The 20220-nt window shown below is 46.3% G+C and overlaps 2 protein-coding genes and 1 pseudogene across 3 annotated transcripts; all 3 read left to right on the top strand.

The window, feature by feature from the left end:
- Positions 1–2516: 2516 nt before the first annotated feature.
- LOC140419524 (dolichyl-diphosphooligosaccharide--protein glycosyltransferase subunit DAD1 pseudogene) lies at positions 2517–3008 on the top strand (annotated as a pseudogene).
- A 2228-nt stretch (positions 3009–5236) lies between these two features.
- On the top strand, positions 5237–6099 carry LOC140419521 (uncharacterized). The gene has a single exon (XM_072503425.1). It carries the CDS (start codon positions 5326–5328, stop codon positions 5941–5943), a length of 618 nt encoding a protein of 205 aa, XP_072359526.1. The 5' UTR covers positions 5237–5325; the 3' UTR covers positions 5944–6099.
- Positions 6100–9382: 3283 nt separating this feature from the next.
- LOC140419511 (uncharacterized) lies at positions 9383–13323 on the top strand. 2 transcript variants are annotated; one of them, XM_072503406.1, is made up of 2 exons: positions 9383–9484; positions 11523–13323. In XM_072503406.1, exon 2 carries the CDS (start codon positions 11888–11890, stop codon positions 12920–12922), a length of 1035 nt encoding a protein of 344 aa, XP_072359507.1. In that variant the 5' UTR covers positions 9383–9484; positions 11523–11887; the 3' UTR covers positions 12923–13323. The 2 variants fall into 2 exon arrangements, with proteins under 2 accessions (XP_072359507.1, XP_072359508.1); XM_072503407.1 differs by lacking the exon at positions 9383–9484 and adding an exon at positions 9494–10102.
- Positions 13324–20220: the final 6897 nt, after the last annotated feature.

Below are 20220 nucleotides of genomic sequence, written 5' to 3'. Positions count from 1 at the left end.
CTGGGACCCTGGAGTTGTGAAGCTACAGTGCTAACCACTGTGCTACCCATATAAATACTGTGTTAGGTTTTTCCATTAGAAACAAGTTGTAGATGACCATCATCTCCTGGATTGTGCCCAGACTTAAATTCTCTTCCTGCTGTACGATCCTCCCCCAGATTGTCCTTTCTGAGTTCCTGCCGGGTGATGTTAAACACTAAGTTAAAGTCCAACAGGTTTGTTTCGATGTCACTAGCTTTCAGGGCGCTGCTCCTTCCTCAGGTGAATGAAGAGATATGTTCCAGAAACACATATATAGACAAATTCAAAGATGCCAAACAATGCTTGGAATGCGAGCATTAGCAGGTGATTAAATCTTTACAGATCCAGAGATGGGGTAACCCCAGGTTAAAGAGGTGTGAATTGCATCAAGCCAGGACAGTTGGTAGGATTTCGCAGGCCAGATGGTGGGGGATGAATGTAATGTGACATGAATCCCAGGTCCCGGTTGAGGCCGCACTCATGTGTGCGGAACTTGGCTATAAGTTTTTGCTCGGCGATTCTGCGTTGTTGCGCGTCCTGAAGGCCGCCTTGGAGAACGCTTACCCGGAGATCAGAGGCTGAATGCCCTTGACTGCTGAAGTGTTCGCCGACTGGAAGGGAACATTCCTGCCTGGTGATTGTTGCGCGATGTCCGTTCATTCGTTGTCGCAGCGTCTGCATGGTCTCGCCAATGTACCACGCTTCGGGACATCCTTTCCTGCAGCGTATGAGGTAGACAACGTTGGCCGAGTCGCACAAGTACGTACCACGTACGTACGTACGTATGTCTACCTCATACGCTGCAGGAAAGGATGTCCCGAAGCGTGGTACATTGGCGAGACCATGCAGACGCTGCGACAACGAATGAACGGACATCGCGCAACAATCACCAGGCAGTAATGTTCCCTTCCAGTCGGGGAACACTTCAGCAGTCAAGGGCATTCAGCCTCTGATCTCCGGGTAAGCGTTCTCCAAGACGGCCTTCAGGACGCGCAACAACGCAGAATCGCCGGGCAAAAACATATAGCCAAGTTCCGCACACACGAGTGCGGCCTCAACTGGGACCTGGGATTCATGTCACATTACATTCATCCCCCACCATCTGGCCTGCGAAATCCTACCAACTGTCCTGGCTTGATGCAATTCACACCTCTTTAACCTGGGGTTACCCCATCTCTGGATCTGTAAAGATTTAATCACCTGCTAATGCTCGCATTCCAAGCATTGTTTGGCATCTTTGAATTTGTCTATATATGTGTTTCTGGAACATACCTCTTCATTCACCTGAGGAAGGAGCAGCGCTCCGAAAGCTAGTGACATCGAAACAAACCTGTTGGACTTTAACCTGGTGTTGTAAGACTTCATACTGTGCTCACCCCAGTTCAACGCCGGCATCTCCACATCATGGTTAAACACTAAGGTAGCAAAGACAAAAATCTACAACAATGGGTTTAACACAAAGCCAATTTATTTGAGAAATAACAAGAGTACTAAGCACTTATAATTATTAACATCAGCAGAAACACCAAAAGTCAAAATGAACATGGTTTAGTCCGGGACGTGGTTAACAGCAGCAATAACAGCAGAATCCAACTCCTGCAGTCACTCGTGAACTCGCTGGTGTCTAACCAGGTTGTTTAACTGAGCAAATCCCTCCCCACACTTACAGCAGGTACACAACCTCTCACCAGTGTGAACTCGCTGGTGTCTCAGAAAGTTGGGTGAACAGGCGAATCCCTTCCCACATTCAGAGCAGGTGAACGGTCTCTCCCCAGTGTGTGCACATTGGTGTGTCAGCATTTCACATCTGCTTTTAAAGCTCTTCTCACAGTCAGAACATTTAAATGGTCTATTGCTAGTATGAACACGCAGTGAGGAGTGATGACCGAGTGAATTTCTTACCACAGATGGAACAGGTGAATGGCCTCTCCCCAGCATGAGCTTGCTTGAGTGTTCAAAGATCAGATGAATTTGTGAAACCTTTCTCACAGAGCAAGTGTACGGTCTTTCCCCAATGTGAAATCGCTTGTGTATCAGCAGGTGGGATGAGCGAGCATATCCCTTCCAACACTCGGATCAGATAAATGGTCTCTCCCCTGTGTAATCCCACTGGTGTGTCAGAAAGTCAGATGAATTAATGAATCCCTTCCCACACACAGAGCAAGTGAAGAGTCTTTCTCCAGTGTGATTGCATTGATGAATTTGCAGTGTGGATGGATAAGTGAATCCCTTCCCACAGTCCCTACATTTCCACGGTTTATCCATGCTGCCGTTGTCTCTCCAGGTTGGATGATCACTTTGAGTCTTGTTTACACACAGACCACATGTATAGTTTACCCCCACTGTAAATGGTGTGATGTTTGTTTCAGGCTGTATAACTGGTTAAAGCTCTTTCCACAGTCAGCTCACTGGGACACTCTCGCTCAGTGTGTGTGTATCTCAGTGCTTTTGCAGTCACTCCGTTCTTTCAAATCCTTTCCCACAGACAGAAATAACATTCTCGGCGGGGTTCGGTGTTGTCGGTGCTCGGTCGCTTTTCTCAGGAATATGCGGCGGGGACTCCGCTCCGGCTGAAGCTGCTAGACTCGTACCTGCTGTACATGGCGCTGAGCGGAATAGCTCAGTTTCTCTACTGCGCGCTGGTCGGTACCTTCCCCTTCAACTCCTTCCTGTCCGGATTCATCGCCTGTGTGGGGGCCTTCGTGCTGGCAGTTTGCTTGCGAATACAGATCAACCCTCAGAACAAAGGAGACTTCATTGGCATCTCACCTGAACGAGCATTTGCAGACTTTCTCTTTGCCAGCACCATTCTTCATCTGGTGGTGATCAACTTTATAGGTTGAGTGTCCACATTGTCGTGCAGCAGAAATAATGAGGGGAACTGGAACTCGTATTGCCCCATCGATGGATCTGTTTGAACTTTGTTTACACTTTGTTTCATTCCGTATATATGTATAAAAAATAAAACATCTTTTAAAAAAAAAAAAAAAAAAAGAAATAACATTCTCCTTCCACATTCAAAGGCTGATGATAATCTGGGGGTCAGGCAGCACGGTAGCACAGTGGTTAGCACAGTTGCTTCACAGCTCCAGGGTCCCAGGTTCGATTCCCGGCTTGGGTCACTGCCTGTGTGGAGTCTGCACGTTCTCCCCATGTCTGCGTGGATTTCCTCTGGGTGCTCCGGTTTCCTCCCACAGTACAAAGATGTGCAGGTTAGGTGGATTGGCTATGCTAAATAGCTCTTGGTGTCCAAAAAAAGTTAGGTGGTGTTACTGGGTAACGGGAATAGGTTCGATATGTGGGCTTAAGTGGGGTGCTCTTTGCAAGGGCCGGTGCAGACTCGATGGGCTGAATGGCCTCCTTCTGCACTGTAAATTCTATGATTCTATGATAAGATTTCCTGTCTGCAAATCCTCCCTTTCAAATACCCTGGAAAATGAAACATAAATAGGTTATTTGGCTCAATGAGCTTCTCCAGGTGATTAAGCTTCTCCTATCTTCATCCAATTTCACCTGCCTCATCCAATCTCATCAGTTTATCCGTTTATCTTCATCGCTCTAATTTTCTCATGTAGTTTCCATTTGAAAGAATCTTCAGCTTTTTGACACAACCACCTCCTGTGGTAGTGAGTTCCACATTCTAACCACTCTGAGGAAACACATTTCTGCTTATTTCCCTGTGGATTTGTCAGTACCTATCTTGTATTCATGTCTCTAGTTTAGGAACCTCCCACAAATTGAAACAGTCTCTCCACATCTATTCCTGCAATCCATTCATAAATTTTGAAGACCTCCATCAGGGGATTGCAAATTTTCCTTTTTCTAAATGAAAAACCCCAACTAGCCAATCTTCTCCAATCGTTTCAATCTCTATGCTTAAGCAAACCGTGACTGTTGGCCCAGGATAGAAATTCAAATGAGACAAACATGTCTCTTGGTTTGAAATTTCTGTGTGTAAATCCTCCCTTTCTAAACCCCTGTAAAAGAAGTTTCCAGAATCCATTTCTGTCAATCCAGGAGAGACATTCACAATATTCTCTCCTCCTGCTGACAGGACAGAGATCACCGCGCATGCGCTCTGTTGCACATTGTCCTTGTTAACCCGGGCCGGTCATTGAGAGGTTGAACAGGCCACTACAAAGGCAGCACCAGGAGCTTCCTATTCGGGTATTGGGTAATTCACAAAGTATTTACAATGTAGTCCTCATCTACCCACCGGCTCCGTCGCTCCCTCCCGCACCTTCGCCGCCTCTGACCTGGCGCAGGCCGAAACAATCAAGATTCTGGTCATCGCCATCACTGGCACTGCGCCTGCGCATTGGTCTCTTCTGTATGGATGGGGGATATTCTCCATCGCGGGGCATGTTGGGTATATATATCGCCATTGGCAGTCTCCATTCGTTTACACTGATATTTTACTGTATTGAGATGGAGACGTGGGCATGAGTGTCAATAACCAAAACTGTAGATAAAACGAAGTGCACGTTCCTCCCATTATTTACAGGAAAGAAGAGGATTGAGGATCAGTGAAGAATAGAGATCAAAAGAACATAAGAAATAGGAGCAGAATTGGGCCATTCGGCCCATCGAGTCTGCTCCGCCGTTCAATCCTGGCCTATATGTTCCTCAAATTCCAGTATAATTCAGAATATTCTCTCCTCCTGTGCTCTGGTCTCCTGTGCTGTGGATCGGGGATATTCGCCACAGCGGGGAATGCTGTGTAATAGTCCCGTCATTGAATGTCTCCATTAGTTTATAGTGATTTTTTATGCTGAATGGAGAGATTAAAAAACAAGTTAATGATCTTCCTGAGATTTGAGCCAGTGGGCCAGGATATAAAATGAATGAATTAGTACAGAATCTCAAGGGATCTACACCATAATTCCATCCTGGTTATTGTAACAGCAACAATATCAGAACGAACGACGATGAACAGATGTAAACTCATTAATGGTCAGTAAATGGGGGTTAACGAATGAAGCTTTTCCCTGTGCAAAATATTTGCACAGCCAATCATGAATCAATTCTTTTCGTTGTTGAAAATTGGAATGTTAACAATTGGAAATGGCGAGTGAATCCATTTGGACATGTGGAATATCTGAATGGTCCCTCTCCAATGTTTCTGTGTTATTGTGTCAGTAAATGGATGACCCCGTGAATCCACAATTAGCTGGTGAATAGTCTTTTTGCAGAGTGCGTGTAATAATAGGATAAGAGGAGAGGATTTGCAGTCAGACATCAGAAACAACATTTCAAGATCTGACAGCTGCTCCATTTATTGAAACCTATCATCGGAATTTGAACATGGAGCGAAAACGCACCGTTCACAAGAGCGAGAAACCCTACACATGTTCATTGTGTGGCCGAGGCTTCAGCCATTCATCCGGCCTGTCGAGGCACAAGCGCAGCCACACCATGGGGAAACCGTGGAAATGTGGGGACTGTGAGAAGCAATTCAATTACCCATCGGAGCTGGAAACTCATCGCCGCAGTCACACTGGAGAGAGGCCATTCACCTGCTCAGTGTGTGGGAGGGGATTTACTGCATTATTCATCCTCCAGTCACACCAGCGAATTCACACACAAGAGAAGCCATTCAGCTGCTCGTTCTGTGGAACGAATTTCAGGCAGTCATTCACCCACACTGTACACCAGCGAGGTCACACCAGGGAGAAACCATTCATCTGCTCCCTGTGTGGGAATGGATTCACTCAGTCATCTCAGCTGCTGATACACCAGCGAATCCACACTGGCAGAAGGCCATTCACCTGTTCTGTGTGTGGGAAGAGATTTGCTCAGTCATCTGCCCTGCTGACACACCAGAGGGTTCACACTGGGAAGAGGGCATTTGGTTGCCCTGAGTGTGGGAAGGGATTCACTCAGTTAGCCAACCTGCTAACACATGAGCGAGTTCACAAGTGAAGTTGGATTCTGTTGTTAATGCTGCTGTTAATCACACTGAACAATGTTCATTCCGACAGTTCGAGTTTGTTTCTGCTGATGTTCAAGGTTATTCAGGGGAGATGGTGGTGTTGTTGTAATGTCACTAGATTAGTAATCCAGAGGCCCAGGTTAATTCTCTGAGGATATAGGTTCAAATTCCGACACATGCTCTTGCATGGACTCGATGGGCCAAATGGCCCCCTTCTGTGGCGTCACCATTCTGATTCTAAGACTGCAGATAATATAAATTCAGTTACAAAATCTGGAAAGCTAGTCTCAGTTAATGATGACAATGAACTCAGCATCGATTTTTTTTTTTTTAAACAAATTTGGTTCGCTAGTGTCCTTTCAGGAAAGCTGCCATCCTTATCTGATCTGGCCAACATGCAACTCCAGATCAACAGCAATGTGGTTGCCACTTAACTTCCCTCTGAAATGGGCCTCGAGGTCACTCAGTTCAAGGGGAATTAGGAATGGGCAACAAATGCTGGCCTTGCCAGTGATGCCCACATCCCCTTAAAGAATAAAGAAATAAAAGTTAATAATTGGACCAGAGTTTAATATTGGGGATCTACAACCAATTGCGTACTCGGGGCTGTGGTGCCCCTTTCACAACTGCTGTCTGATCTTTCCCCAGAATTCAGAAACGCTGATCAGGTAATTCCTGAATTGACTTTTGGTAAGAACTCTACATTTCAGTGTCTGAAATGTGCCACTGATTAGCATCTTCAATTAGAAAGTGCTGATTAACCCTTGCTGACAATTCTTACTAAGTTGTACATTACACACAGTGACACCTCCATTATCCAACAGTGAATGGGAATTGGTCGAGAATCGAGAGTCTCCAAATGCTATCCCTCCTGTCTGGTACAGAAATCTCCTCAGCACGGGAATGGAATCGACCTCAAGAAATAACCATGTATTAATCTTTTAAATCTCAAGAAAGTCATTATATGTTATGGCAAAAGCTCACGCTCAATCTATCCTGAATAAAGCTTTCACAGCAGCTTGCTGGCTGACAATTATAGGACAAGCCTGTGATCTCTGCTCAGAACAAGACTCCAGCACGGGTTTTAAAACAAAACATTTATAACCCTGATTCAGTTGGATACATAAACCAATTGTCGTTGGTTTGTCTGAGTAAATGTTGCACCAGGCCTTTGAGAGAGAAATAATAATTTTAGACAGGAAAGTGATTTTGAAGTGATTGATTCTAATTTCAACCCAACAACACTCTGGTGACAACATGGACGAAAGGTTTTATATGGGGAGGTGATAGCGTAGTGATATTGTCCTCCAACTAGACCAGTAATCCACAGGCCCATGGTCATGTTTTGGGAAATTTCAAGCAAATGTATTTGAAGCTTTGGAGGATAATCAAATGTTCATTTTAAAAAGCGAGCTATAAAACAGTCAGGGTGGCCCTGGGTTTCGACCACACGAGCTGTCGAGAAATAAACTAAACATGAACAAAATTTCAGTTGTGCCTCCCGAATAATCCCCCCAAACTCTTGCCATTGCTGTTCCACTGTCTTCCGTGCTAGGCTACCCTTCCAATCAACTCTGGCCAGCTCCTCTCTCATGTCTTTGTAGTTACCTTTATTCAATTGTAGTACCGTTACACCTGATTCCAGCTTCTCCCTCTCAAACTGCAGGGTAAATTCTATCATATTGTGGTCACTGCCCCCTAAGGGTTCCTTCACCTTAAGTTCCCTAATCAGGTCTGCCTCATTACACATCACCAAATCCAGAATTGCTTGTTCCCCAGTGGGCTCTACCACAAGTTGCTCCAAAAATTCCCTTTCTTGGGATCTGCTAACAACCTGATTTTCCCAGTCCACCTGCATGTTGAAGTCCCCCATGATTATTATGGTATTGCCAATACAGTTGCAGGAACCCACTTCTCGCTGGTAGTACAGCTGTGCACAAATACTTGCTCTCCTTGTACAATCGAGTGCCTTTTGGGATTACCTTCTCTTCAGGTTTGTGACTGCTGATTGTGTTCTACTATCTCAGACGTCTCGGGGGACATGTTGATCAGATGTCGTTCTCAGCTTCCTCTTCAGTAGTAGTAAAGCTGGGGAACTCTGAGTGGTCGTGTGTGTGGTGTTGCGAGATGTCACCAAAAACTGTTTAGACGGCAATTTAATGAACCTTGGTCCTTGAAGGTTTTCAGTGCATCTTCAAGGACTGGACAAACCAATTGCAGGGATTTTTGGTTTTCATTGCTGAGCACAACATCGAGGGCCGAAGGGCCTGTTCTGTGCTGTACTGTTCTATAAAACTAAGGAGCAAACACTGTTATTTGGATTTGGGATCATTTTGAAATGAGAAAACATCAGGCACTTTATAATGGGTCAAAATGGAGAAGAAACTAATAAAATCTGCGAATGCCTGGAACCAAATGGGAATGTTTGATTTCTGTTTTACCCATGCTGCTGCCTTGTTCTGCATTACAAGCCAGCGGGTTGCCCACTGTACTAAACCAGTCCCAGATGTGCATGTTAGGTGGATTGGCTATGCTGAATTGGCCCTAGGTGGGATTACGGGGATAGTGTGGGATTTGGGCCGAGGTGTGATTCTCTTTCAGAGGGGTGGTGTAGACTCGATGGGCCGAATGGCCTCCTGTAGGATTCTATGATCCTCCTAACCCTGACCATAGATTAAATCATAAATTATGTAATTTACGACTTTCTGGATCAAATTATCCAGGAAACTTTCTCCTTCCCCAGTCTAATTTCTATAGTTCAGGCGACAGCTCAACAACTCTGAGCTGATATTCCTGGTGCTGCATTTACTGCAGATGCCATTGCTGTGAATCATATTGATGCCCACCAGTTTCTTCATGCTAAAGCTGTGACACATCACTTCAATTTAAGGTTTGACCTGGAAGTTGTACAAATTCTGAGTATTGGCATCATTTTCTATTTTTATTTCATATTTATTGTATCCACAGTATTTTGCTTTTCTTTAACCATGGAACTTCATATATGCAAATAGATTTATTCAATTTTTCTACCTGTTAACACTTGAGCTTTGAAAGTCCAAAGCAATTAATATACAGTCACTGCTTCTTAGTGCGAAGGTGATGTTTTAATATTCTCTTTGTGAGAAAAGAGACACCTGTTCACATTGTCTGCTGAGGTTCAAATGAGTTGGCATCTGACCAACTCTGCTTTTAATCAAATCTAGGCTAGAACTATGGAGCATATCCCATTCGCTCGGATGCTGTATCAGCTGACTTAATTGTTTTATATCTATCTCTGAAATCGTAATCGGCGATGGATGATTTTATATTGGACAATGGGGCTTGCCCATGGCGATGCGGTTACCCAGCATTCACCGAGAGGGTGACTATGCCCCAGCTTCAGTCCAGAAGACCATTGCGCAGGCGCAGTGTCTCTCTTACTGGAGTATGCGCAGTGTCTCTCTTACTGGAGTATGCGCAGTGCGGGTGTTGGAAGTGTTCGGATGGGATGTGCAGGAGCTGCAGGCAGAGATGAACTAATTAAGATAGCGGGTGAGTGAGGTTAAATGCAGCCGGCGTGTGAGGAGGGAGGCTTCATGAACACTTGGTGCAGGAATAGAAGGTTTCATAAACACCGGACGAAGGCCTCATCCGCAAATAAAAACATCGAGGCCCTTTGTTGGGACCGATGTTGCAGCCGCCATCTTTAGATAACAGCGAGCAATGCGGCCGCCATCTTTGTAGGGGGCAATGGGCAGCATAGCGCATGTGCTGCGCCATCTTTATTTGGGGCATTTGCCATGAATTCCAGAAGTTAGTACCTGGCTTCCAATGTTTGTCTCTTGTTCGTTAAGTCGTAGAATCATTGAATGATTACATTACAGAAGATTCACCTGAGGAAGGTGCAGCGCTCCAAAAGCTAGTGATATCGAAACAAACCTGCTAGACTTTAACCTGGTGTTGTAAGACTTCTTACTATTACAGAAGAAGACTGCTTAGCCTTCCTGTTAGTGCCAGTTCTCTGCCAGAACAAAGCAGTTAGTCCCACTCCCCTGTGCTTTCACTCACAGGACCAGCTGCAAATATTCATTATCCCGTTCCCTGTGGAGAAGTTGATGACTGATCTTCTTGAACTGCTGCAGACGTTGCTCTCACAGTGTTGTTCGATAGGTAGTTACAGGTTATTCATGCAACAATGTTGAAGGAACAGCAATATTTGTCTCATACAATGTGTGTTTATATCGTATCATTCATGTAATGGAACATTCCAAGGTGTTTCATGGGAATTTTATAAAGCAACATTTGGCACAGAAGTATGTAGGGACACATGAGGACTGATTGTCAAAGGTTTGGCCAAGGATATAGAATTTACGGAATATTTTAAAGTAGGAAAAGAAGATAGAGGGGAGAGGATTAGGGAGGAAATTCCAGCGTTTATAGGCTTGGAAACTGGGGAATGGACACCAAGGATGCAGTGATTTCTTAAACTGGAGCCTTTGTAGGTCAGCGAGCACAGGGGCGGAACACGACTTGGTGTGACTAAGCACATAGGCAGCAAAGATTTTGATGACCTCCAGAATACAGGGAGGTTGAATGTGGGAGGCCGACTGGGAGTGCTTTAGGATTGTTAAATCTAGAGGTAATAAAAGAATGTGTGATGGTTTCAGCAGCAGAGTGGAATTGAGCAATTTAACTGAAGCAGAAATAGGTGGTCTTGGTGATGATGTGAATATCTGGTCAGAATCTCAGTTTGGGAATTGTTGTGAATAGTTTAGTTTGTCCTTAGAAAGTTCCCAGGGAGAAGAATGGGGTCATTGGCTCGGGAGTGTGGTTTATACTGGGAACTAAAGACAACAGCTTTGGTCTTCCCAATATTAAACTGGAGGAAATGTGTGCTCATGCAGTATTGGACATCAGACAGATCGGATGGTGTTTGACCTGATCGGGATCTTGGAGATGATGTTGTTCATATTCGCTTGCTAGACTGACCCTTCTATGTGGTGGATGTTGAGGGTTTGGGAGATTGTCAAATGGTGGTTCAGTTTTACATCTATAAAATATCTCTCCATTATACCCTGTCGTTCCCAACCACTTGTCTCTCTCCCACCTCTCAATCTTTTTCTCTCCCACTTCTCTCACATTTTTTCTCTCTCGTCACGTAGAATTGTCTATCCCAGAGGGTTGTGGATGCTCCATCATTGAATATACTTCAGGCTGAGATGGAGAGTTTTGATCTCTCAGGGGGTGAGGGGAGTTGAGGAGATGCAGAAAAGTGGAGTTAATAGACCAAAGCCATCTACGATCGTAGTAATTAACAGAGCAGACCCGATGGGCCGAATATTTTACTGCTGTTCCTATTTCTTATGATCCAATAGGGGTCCGAGTTTTGTGTAGGTCCAGACTGGGAGGCAGGTTCCCTTCCCTGAAGGACATTAATGAAACAGTTCGGTTTTTACAATAATCCAGCCATTTTCATGGTCATGTTTAGGTAGTGCTGGCCCCACAAATGACCAGATTGATTCAACTCAATCTCACAACCTGCCTTTGAATTTTTGTGGGCTCTCTCTCACTCCCTATTTTCTGTTTTAAGTCAATTTCACAGAGGATTAGAAGAAGAGGATTTGTGGGTGGAAAACTCAAACCAAACATCACATCAGGATCTGAATATCATCAGATGTTTTGAGAAATGTGTGGACTGTGTGGAGGAATTCGGGTCCCTGTCTCTGCTGGAAACTCATCGGTGCAGTAACAGAAGGGAGAGACCACTTCTCGTCCTGTGGGAAGGAATTCACTCGGTCATTCACCCTGCGAGTTCACACTGGAGAGAGACTTTTCAGATGCCCCAACTGCAAATCCTGTGGAAAGAGGTTAAATTCATCACCAGATCTCACTGCACACCAGCAAGTTCACACAGTGGAGAAACCATAAACCTGCTTCAAAGGTTCCTGGGAACTGATGTCCCATCAACGTGTTCACACTGATGAGAGACCGTTCAGGTGCTCTCACCGCGGGACTGGGTTCAGGCGATCGTCTGACCTCACTGTACATCAGCGAGTTCACACTGGAGAGAGACCGTTCAATTGCTCAAAGTGTGGGAAGAGATTCACTCGGTTATCCAGTCTGCAGACACACCAGCGAGTTCACACTGGGGAGAGGCCTTTCTCCTGCTCAGAGTGTGGGAAGGAATTCACTGAATCATCAGGACTGCTGCGACACCGGCGAGTTCACACAGGGGAGAGGCCATTCGCCTGCTCTGAATGTGGGAAAGGATTTACTCGGTCTCAGCACCTGCAGAGACACCAGCAGGTTCACACAGACACAAAACCGTTCAAATGCCCAGACTGTGAGAAGTGTTATAAAGGTTCCCTGGAGCTAATACGCCATCAACGTGTTCATACTGGGGAGAGACCTTTTAAATGTTCAGACTGTGGGAAGTGCTTTAAAAGTTCCTGGGAACTGATATCCCATCAACGTGTTCACACTGACGAGAGACCGTTCAGGTGCTCTGACTGTGGGACTGGGTTCAGGCGATCTTCTGAACTCACTGCACACCAGCGCGTTCACACTGGGGAGAAGCCGTTCACCTGCTCCAAGTGTGGGAAGAAATTCAAACACTCATTCATGCTGCTGACACACCAACGAGTTCACACTGGCGAGAGACCTTTTAAATGTCCAGACTGCAGCAAATGCTATAAAAGTGCTGGGAACCTGATGCTCCATCAGCGTGCTCACACCGACGAGAGGCCGTTCAGGTGCTCTGACTGTGGGACTGGGTTCAGACGAGCTTCTCAACTTACTGTTCACCAGCGGATTCACACTGGGGAGAGGCCATTCACCTGCACTGTGTGTGGGAAGGGATTTATTGATTCATCCACCCTGCAGAAACATAGGAGAGTCCACACTGGGGAGAGGCATTTCACCTGTTCCCAGTGTGGGAAGGGATTCACCCAGCCATCCACCCTGCTGAGTCACCAGCAAATTCACAAGTAGCCACAGTGACTGGATTTTGTTGTTAATCGCATCCAGGATTGAACCATGTTCATTGAATCTGTTTCTGCTGATGTTAATAAAGGCCAACCCGGATAGAATGATTAATTTTCTGTATAAAGGGGCAACACTGTGGTGCAGCGGTTAGCACTGCTGCCTCACGGCGCTGAGGTCCCAGGTTAGATCCTGGCTCTGGGTCACTGTCCGTGTGGAGTTTGCACCTTCTCCCCATGTTTGCGTGGGTTTCGCCCCCACAACCCAAAGATGTGCAGTGTAGGTGGATTGGCCTCGCTAAATTGCCCCTAAATTGGAAAAAATGAATTGGGTACACTAAATTTATATTTTAAAATATTTCTCTATGAATAATAAATCAGCTTTATTTTCAACACACAGTGTGCTGAATATTTTAGTAACTCTCATTTTTTTCAAAAATGTATTTATTCAAAGTTTTTCAATAAGTTTACAAAACTCTCCAAAAGGGAAAATAATACAAATAAAAAAGGGCAACATGCCAACCAAACAGAACAACTTAACCTCTAAACGATTAACACCCAACTCAAAACAAAATAGGGCAAGCGCCCCTTTCAAAAAGGAAAATAAATCAGCCCCCCACCAGCCCCCCTCCCGGTTTGGTGCTGCTGCTGACCTCCATCTAACGCTCCGCGAGAAAGTCGAGGAACGGTTGCCACCGCCTGGAGAACCACTGCAAAGACCCTCGCAAGGCAAACTTTATCTTCTCCAACCTAAGAAACCCCGCCATGTCATTGACCCAAGCCTCCACACTTGGGGGCTTCTCGTCCCTCCACATTAACAAGAGCCTTGTCCGGACTACCAAGGAGGCAAAGGCCAGAACTCCGGCCTCTTTCGACTCCTGCACTCCCGGATCTTCCGATACCCCAAATATCGCTATCCCACAACTCGGCTCCAAGAACAGTCTCTTAACCCTCGGGGCCCACACACAAATCCCATAATACTCTTGCTCACTCGCTTGAAAAAGGCCTTGGGGATGAGGATGGGCAGGCACTGAAACACGAACAAGAACCTAGGGAGGACCGTCATCTTGACAGACTGCACCCTACCCGTAGGGAGAGCGGTAGCATGTCCCACCTCCTAAAGTCCTCCTTCATCTAGTCCACCAACTGCGCCAGATTGAGCTTATGCAAGACCTCCCAACTCTTGGCCACCTGAATACCCAAATACCGAAAACTCCTCTCCACCATCTTGAGTGGCAGCTCCTCCAACCTCTTTTCCTGGCCCCGCGCATGCATCACAAAGAGCTCGCTCTTCCCAATATTAAGCTTTCTACCCCGAGAAGTCTCCAAACTCCCTGAGGGTCTGTATAACCTCCCCTATCCCCTCTACCGGGTCCGTAATAGACAAAAGCAAATCATCCACATATAGTGAGATGCGGTGCTCTAGATTCCCTCAGCGCCATGGCCAATGGCTCAATCGCCAAGACAAACAGCAGGGGGGACAGGGGCACCCCTGCCTCATTCCACGGTATAGTCTAAAGTACTCTCACCTCAACCGGTTCGTCGACACACCATCGGGGCCAGGTATAACAATTTAACCCACCCTATGAACCCAAATCCAAACCTACCCAGCACCTCCCACAAGTACTCCCACTCCACCCGATCAAAGGCCTTCTCCGTATCCATAGCCGCCACCACTTCTGCCTGCCCACCCCGCCGCCTCCGAGGGCATCATAATCACATTCAGGAGCTTCTGCACATTTGCATTCAACTGCCTATCCTTCACAAATCCCGTCTGATCCTTAGGTATCACTCCCGGGAAATAATCCTCAATCCTAGTGGCCAGGACCTTCGCCAACAGCTTGGCATCCACATTGAGGAGTGAAATCGGCCTGTACGAACCACAATGCAGCAGGTCTTTGTCCCGCTTGAAAATAAGCCAGATCAGTGCTCGTGACATCATCGGGGGAAGAGTTCCTTTCTCTCTCGCCTCATTAAAAGTTCTCAACAGCAACGGGCCCAACAGTTCCGAGAACTTCCTATAGAATTCAATCGGGAACCCATCCGGTCCTGGGGCCTTGCCCGCCTACATACTCCCCAACCCCTTAACCAGCTCCTCCATCCCGATCGGGCCCCCAAACCCTCTACCTGCTCCTCCTCCACCCTTGAAACCTCAATTGGTCCCGGAACCGCCGCACCCACACACACACACCCCCGGCCCCCCTCCGGGGGCTCAGATTTATACAAGTTCTCACAGAAGTCCCTGAAGACCTCATTTATTTTAGCTGGACTCCACACCGTATTTCCTACCTTGTCCCTGATTCCCCCAATTTCCCTAGCCGCCTCCTTCCTCCGCAGCTAATGCACCAGCATCCGACTCGCCTTCTCCCCATACTCGTACACTGCTCCTTGTATTTTCCTCCACTGGGCCTCAGCTTTCCCCGTGGTCAGCAATGCAAACTCCGTTTGAGGCTCCGGAACTCCTTCAGCAGTCCCTCAGGGGATTCCACGTATCTCCTATCCACCTTCAGTATCTCCCCCACCAATCCCTCCCTCTCCCTCTTTTCTCTGTGAGCCCTGATGGAGATCAGCTCCCCTCTAACCACTGCCTTCAACGCCTCCCAGACCACACTCACCGAGACTTCCCCATTGTCAGTGGCCTCCATATACCTCTGTATACACCCCCGGATCCGCCCACAGACCTCCTCATCCGCCAACAATCCCACATCCATGCGCCACAACGGGCGTGGCCCCTCTCTTCCCCAAACTCCAGCCCCACCCAGTGTGGGGCGTGATCCGAAATTGCGCTGGCCGAATACTCCTTCCCTTCTACTCTCGGGATCAGCGCCCTGCTCACCACAAAAAAGCCTATCCGTGAATAAGCCTTGTGCACATGAGAAAAGGAGAACTCCCTCGCCCCTGGCCTAGCAAATCTCCATGGATCCACTCCCCACATCTGATCCATAAATCCCCTCAGGACCTTGGCCGCAGCCGGTTTAGTAACTCTCATACAAGTTTATTCCTTTTGTAGCTCTAGAATGAGAGGTCAGAGTCTTAGGATAAGAGGTAGCAAATTTAAAACAGAGTTGAGGAGAAACTACTTCTCCCAAAGGGTTGTGAAATGGAATTCGCTACCCCAGAGTGCAGTGGATGCTGGGACAGTGAGTAAATTTAAGGCGGAGTTAGACAGTTTTTAAATTGGTGATGGGTTTTGGAGAATGGGCAGCACGGTGGAGTTACGGCCAGGATAAGATCGGCCATGATCGAATGGTGGAGCAGACCCAATGGGCCAAATGGCTCAACTTGTGAAATAGGTGCTCTCCCTCTGCCCTGTCTCCTCCATGCTCACCTCCAACAAGTGTGAGGAGCTCCAAGAGCTTCTTTGTCGCTAAGATTGAGACAGTCAATCAGCTGCCTCTGCTGATTCTCTCCCTTCCCACAGGGCCAAACTGGCTCCTAAAGGTCCGGCTTGTGCAAGCCCTGAACTCGCATCATCGTCCAGTTTCTCTCCTCTCTTTTAGCTCCTTCTATATCCTCTTGTCCATGAGACCTGCCTTCTCCCTCGATCCCACTCTGACTAAACTGCTGACCGCCTACTTTCCCCATGTTAGCTGAAACACCCTGGGATGTTTTATTACATTAATTGTGTTATATAAATACAGGTTGTTATTGTTTCACCACAGCCAGTTTGTGCAAACTAAGGTTCCACAAACAGCAAGCAGACCAGTGACTGATTAATTCAGTGTTTCTTTGGATGTTAGTTGAAACACAAATGTTGGTCACACTGCATCAGGAGAACTCCCCTGTGGATATATGTGGAGGTGAAAGTTCTTGTATTTATTTCACAGCTTTCACACCCTCTGAACATCCCAAAGTGATTCACAGTCAGTGGGAGCATCAGAGTCAGCATGGATTTATAAAAGGCAATTCATGCTTGAGAAATCTGCTGGAATTCTTTGAGGATGCAACGAGTAGAGCTGATTAAGGGGAGCCAGTACATGTGGCTTATTTGGACTTTCAGAAGGCTTTCAACAAAGTCCATATGAGAGATTAGCGTGTAAGATTAAAACGCATTGGACTGGGTACCGTATTGAGATGGACAGAAAACTGGTTGGCAGTCAGGGAACAAATAGGTCTTTTACCGAGTGGCAGGCAGTGACCAGTGGGGTTCCGCAGGCATTGGTTCTAGAACCCCAGCTATTCACGATATACATCAATGATTTAGATGAGGGAACAAAATGTAATATCTCCAAATTTGCAGATGACACAAAGTTGGGTGGGAGGGTGAGCTGTCAGGAGGATGCAGAGATCCTTCAGTGTGATTTGGACGAGTGGGGAAATGAATGGCTGATTCGTATAATTTGGATAAATGTGAGGTTTGGTAGGAAAAACAGGAAGGTGAAATGAAAATAAAAATTGCTTATTGTCACAAGTAGGCTTCAAATGAAGTTACTGTGAAAAGCCCCGAGTCGCCACATTCCGGTGCCTGTTCGGGGAGGCTGGTACGGGAATATTATCTGTGTGGCTATAAATTAAGAGAGAAGAACGTGCAACGAGACCTGGGTATCCTCGTACACCAGTCACTGACAGTAAGCATTGCAGATACAGCAGGTAGTAAAGAAGCAAATAGTCTGTTGGACTTCTTAGCGAGAGGATTGATGTACAGGGGCACGGATGTCTTGCCGCAATTGTACAGGGCCTTGCTCAGCCCAAGACCGCAAGAAACGTCAGAGTCGTGAAGACAGCCCAGTCCATCACACAAACCTGCCTCCCATTCATTGACTCTATATCTACACCTCCCGCTGCCTGGGGAAAGCGGGCAGCTTAATCAAAGACCCCTCCCACTTGGCTTACTCACTCTTCCAACTTCTTCCATTGGGCAGGAGTTACAAAAGTCTGAGAACAGACAAGAACCGATTCAAAAACAGCTTCTACCACGCTGTTGCCAGACTCCTAAACGACCCTCTTATGGACTGACCTGATTAACACTACACCCCTGAATGCTTCACCCGATGCCGGTGTTATGTATTTACATTGAGTACCTTGTGGTGCCCTATTATGTATTTTCTTTTTCTTTTCATGTACTTAATGATCTGTCTGAGCTGCTCGCAGAAAAATACTTTTCCCTGTACCTCGGTACACGTGAGAAACAAATCCAATCCACAGACTGACCGTGTGCTGTGCCAAACCTGCCATCTGCACAACCAGACCCCACTTCTCCTGGAACAACATGAAGTGTCTGCTGCTTTCCAACTCGATGCCTTTCCCCTCACTATTATCCTGATAGTTCACAAATTCCTTGTGTGCCTACAACACACCTATGGCCTCCATTTTAAATATTTACATTGGTCTTGCCAATAGCAATGGGACATCTGCTATCACAGGGATCATTTCTGCGAGCAATACATTGATCTTGATGCCACTAATCCTTTTCCTCATGTGAGTTCCACTTTTTCATCTGATTATTTGTTAACATCATAGAAAACGTACATCATTTAACCTTCAACAGCATCTTCCAACCCCACGGCCTCTACCTTCCATAGAACCATAGAATTCCTACAGTGCAGGAGGCCATTCAGCCCATCGTGTGTGCACCAACATTCTAAAGAGCACCCTCCTCCCACTCCCCCATCCCATACCTGTAACTCCCATTACCCCCTAACCAGCACATCTTTGGACACAAAGGGCAATTTAGCATAAACTCTACCACCTAAAGAACAAGGGCAGCAGGTACATGGGACCACGTCCGCCTGCAAGTTCTCCTAGTCACAAACAATCCTGATTTGGAATTATATCGCTGTTCTATCGCTGCCATTGGGTAAAAATCCTGGAACTCCCTTCCTAACAGCACTTTGGGTGTCCCCCCGCTTCATGGACTGCAGTGAACATACAAACATTGGAGCAGATGTAGGTCATTCAGCCCCTCAACCCTGCCCTGCCATTTAATAAGATCACGGGTGACCTGATAGTAACCTCAAATTTTCACTTCAAGAAGGCAGCCCCCATCACCCGAATGACAATTTGGGTTGGTCAATGAATGCTGGTCTAGCCAGTAATGTGCACATCCCATGAACAAATGTAAAACCACATTAAAATTGACTCATCACATCCTCCTCCAGACAAACTACAAGAGATTGTCTTTAAGATCAGTTCCTCATCTATCATTCATGCTTTTCTGAATGCTGATTTGATTTATTATTGTCACATGTATTAGTTTACAGTGAAAAGTCTTGCATGCTATACAGAATTAGTATTAACAGTATTAAACTTCCTCTGTTCCGACGAAGGTTCCATGTCTCGAAACATTAACTCTGTTTCTTTCATGGTAGATGCTGGCAGAGCACCTGAGTTTTTCCAGCTTCCTTTGTTCTTGTTAACCTTCCTCACCTGTCCCAACCTTTCTGCCGGATAATTTATTGAAACCAGGGACTCTCCCAGTTCTAATGGTGACATGTGCTTTCTACCCAGTTAACTCTCCAACTCAGCCCTTAAATTGCCTGTGAATTATTCCATCCTGCTGCCACATTTCAGTAACAAATGTTGAAATGTTTGCTCCACACCCACAGGGTTTCATCTGTTTAAAGCCACAAACAGAAAGGTCCAGTTTTCTCCTGGAGTTTGAGACAAGTCTGCTTTCAAAATGCAGAGTTTCAGCCAATGAGGGAGATCCAGGCTCAGCCCTGCCCCTCATTCACTCTGATTAGTTGGAGGACCAGCCGCTCCCACCCGGTCCTCCAGCCCCGCCGCCTCTTCCTATTGGACCAGAGATGGCGTCAATCAGTCGGGAATTGCAATGTAGAGCATGCGCAGTGCGGCTACTTAGTTAGACACCACCGCGCAGGCGTACGGATGGAGTTTGGAGCATGCGCAAATCCAGTGTTGGCCTCGGGTTCGATCCCGGCCCCAGGTCACACTCCGTGTGGAGTTTGCACAGTCTCCCTCTTTTCTCCGTGGGTCTCACCCCCACAACCCAAAGATGTGCAGGGAAAGTGGATTGGTCACCCTAAATTGTCCCTTAATTGGAAAAAAATAATTGGTTACTCTAAATTTATTTTAAAAAATGACAGAGCATTTTAAGTTATCAAGACATTGACATATCTTGCACAGAGAATCTGACTTTAAAACAATCAGGACAGAATTAAACACACTGGCATCTATCAGAGGGAGTAAAATTAAAGTGAAGAGAGATCTCAAATCTGGATTTGGAAAATATCCACAAGGTGGATGCAGGTGAAGAGGGACCGGGGAATCTTTGAAGTTTGTTCCTGAACCTTTGTTTCAACCAGGTGTGTTTACGATGCCAATAATTTAGAATTGTGAGAGATGGTG

The sequence above is a fragment of the Scyliorhinus torazame genome, chromosome 5 (assembly GCF_047496885.1).
Source record: "Scyliorhinus torazame isolate Kashiwa2021f chromosome 5, sScyTor2.1, whole genome shotgun sequence".
Classification (NCBI taxonomy): domain Eukaryota; kingdom Metazoa; phylum Chordata; class Chondrichthyes; order Carcharhiniformes; family Scyliorhinidae; genus Scyliorhinus; species Scyliorhinus torazame.
The sequence above is the reverse complement of the archived record's forward strand: the minus strand, read 5'-3'. Positions and strand labels throughout refer to the sequence as shown.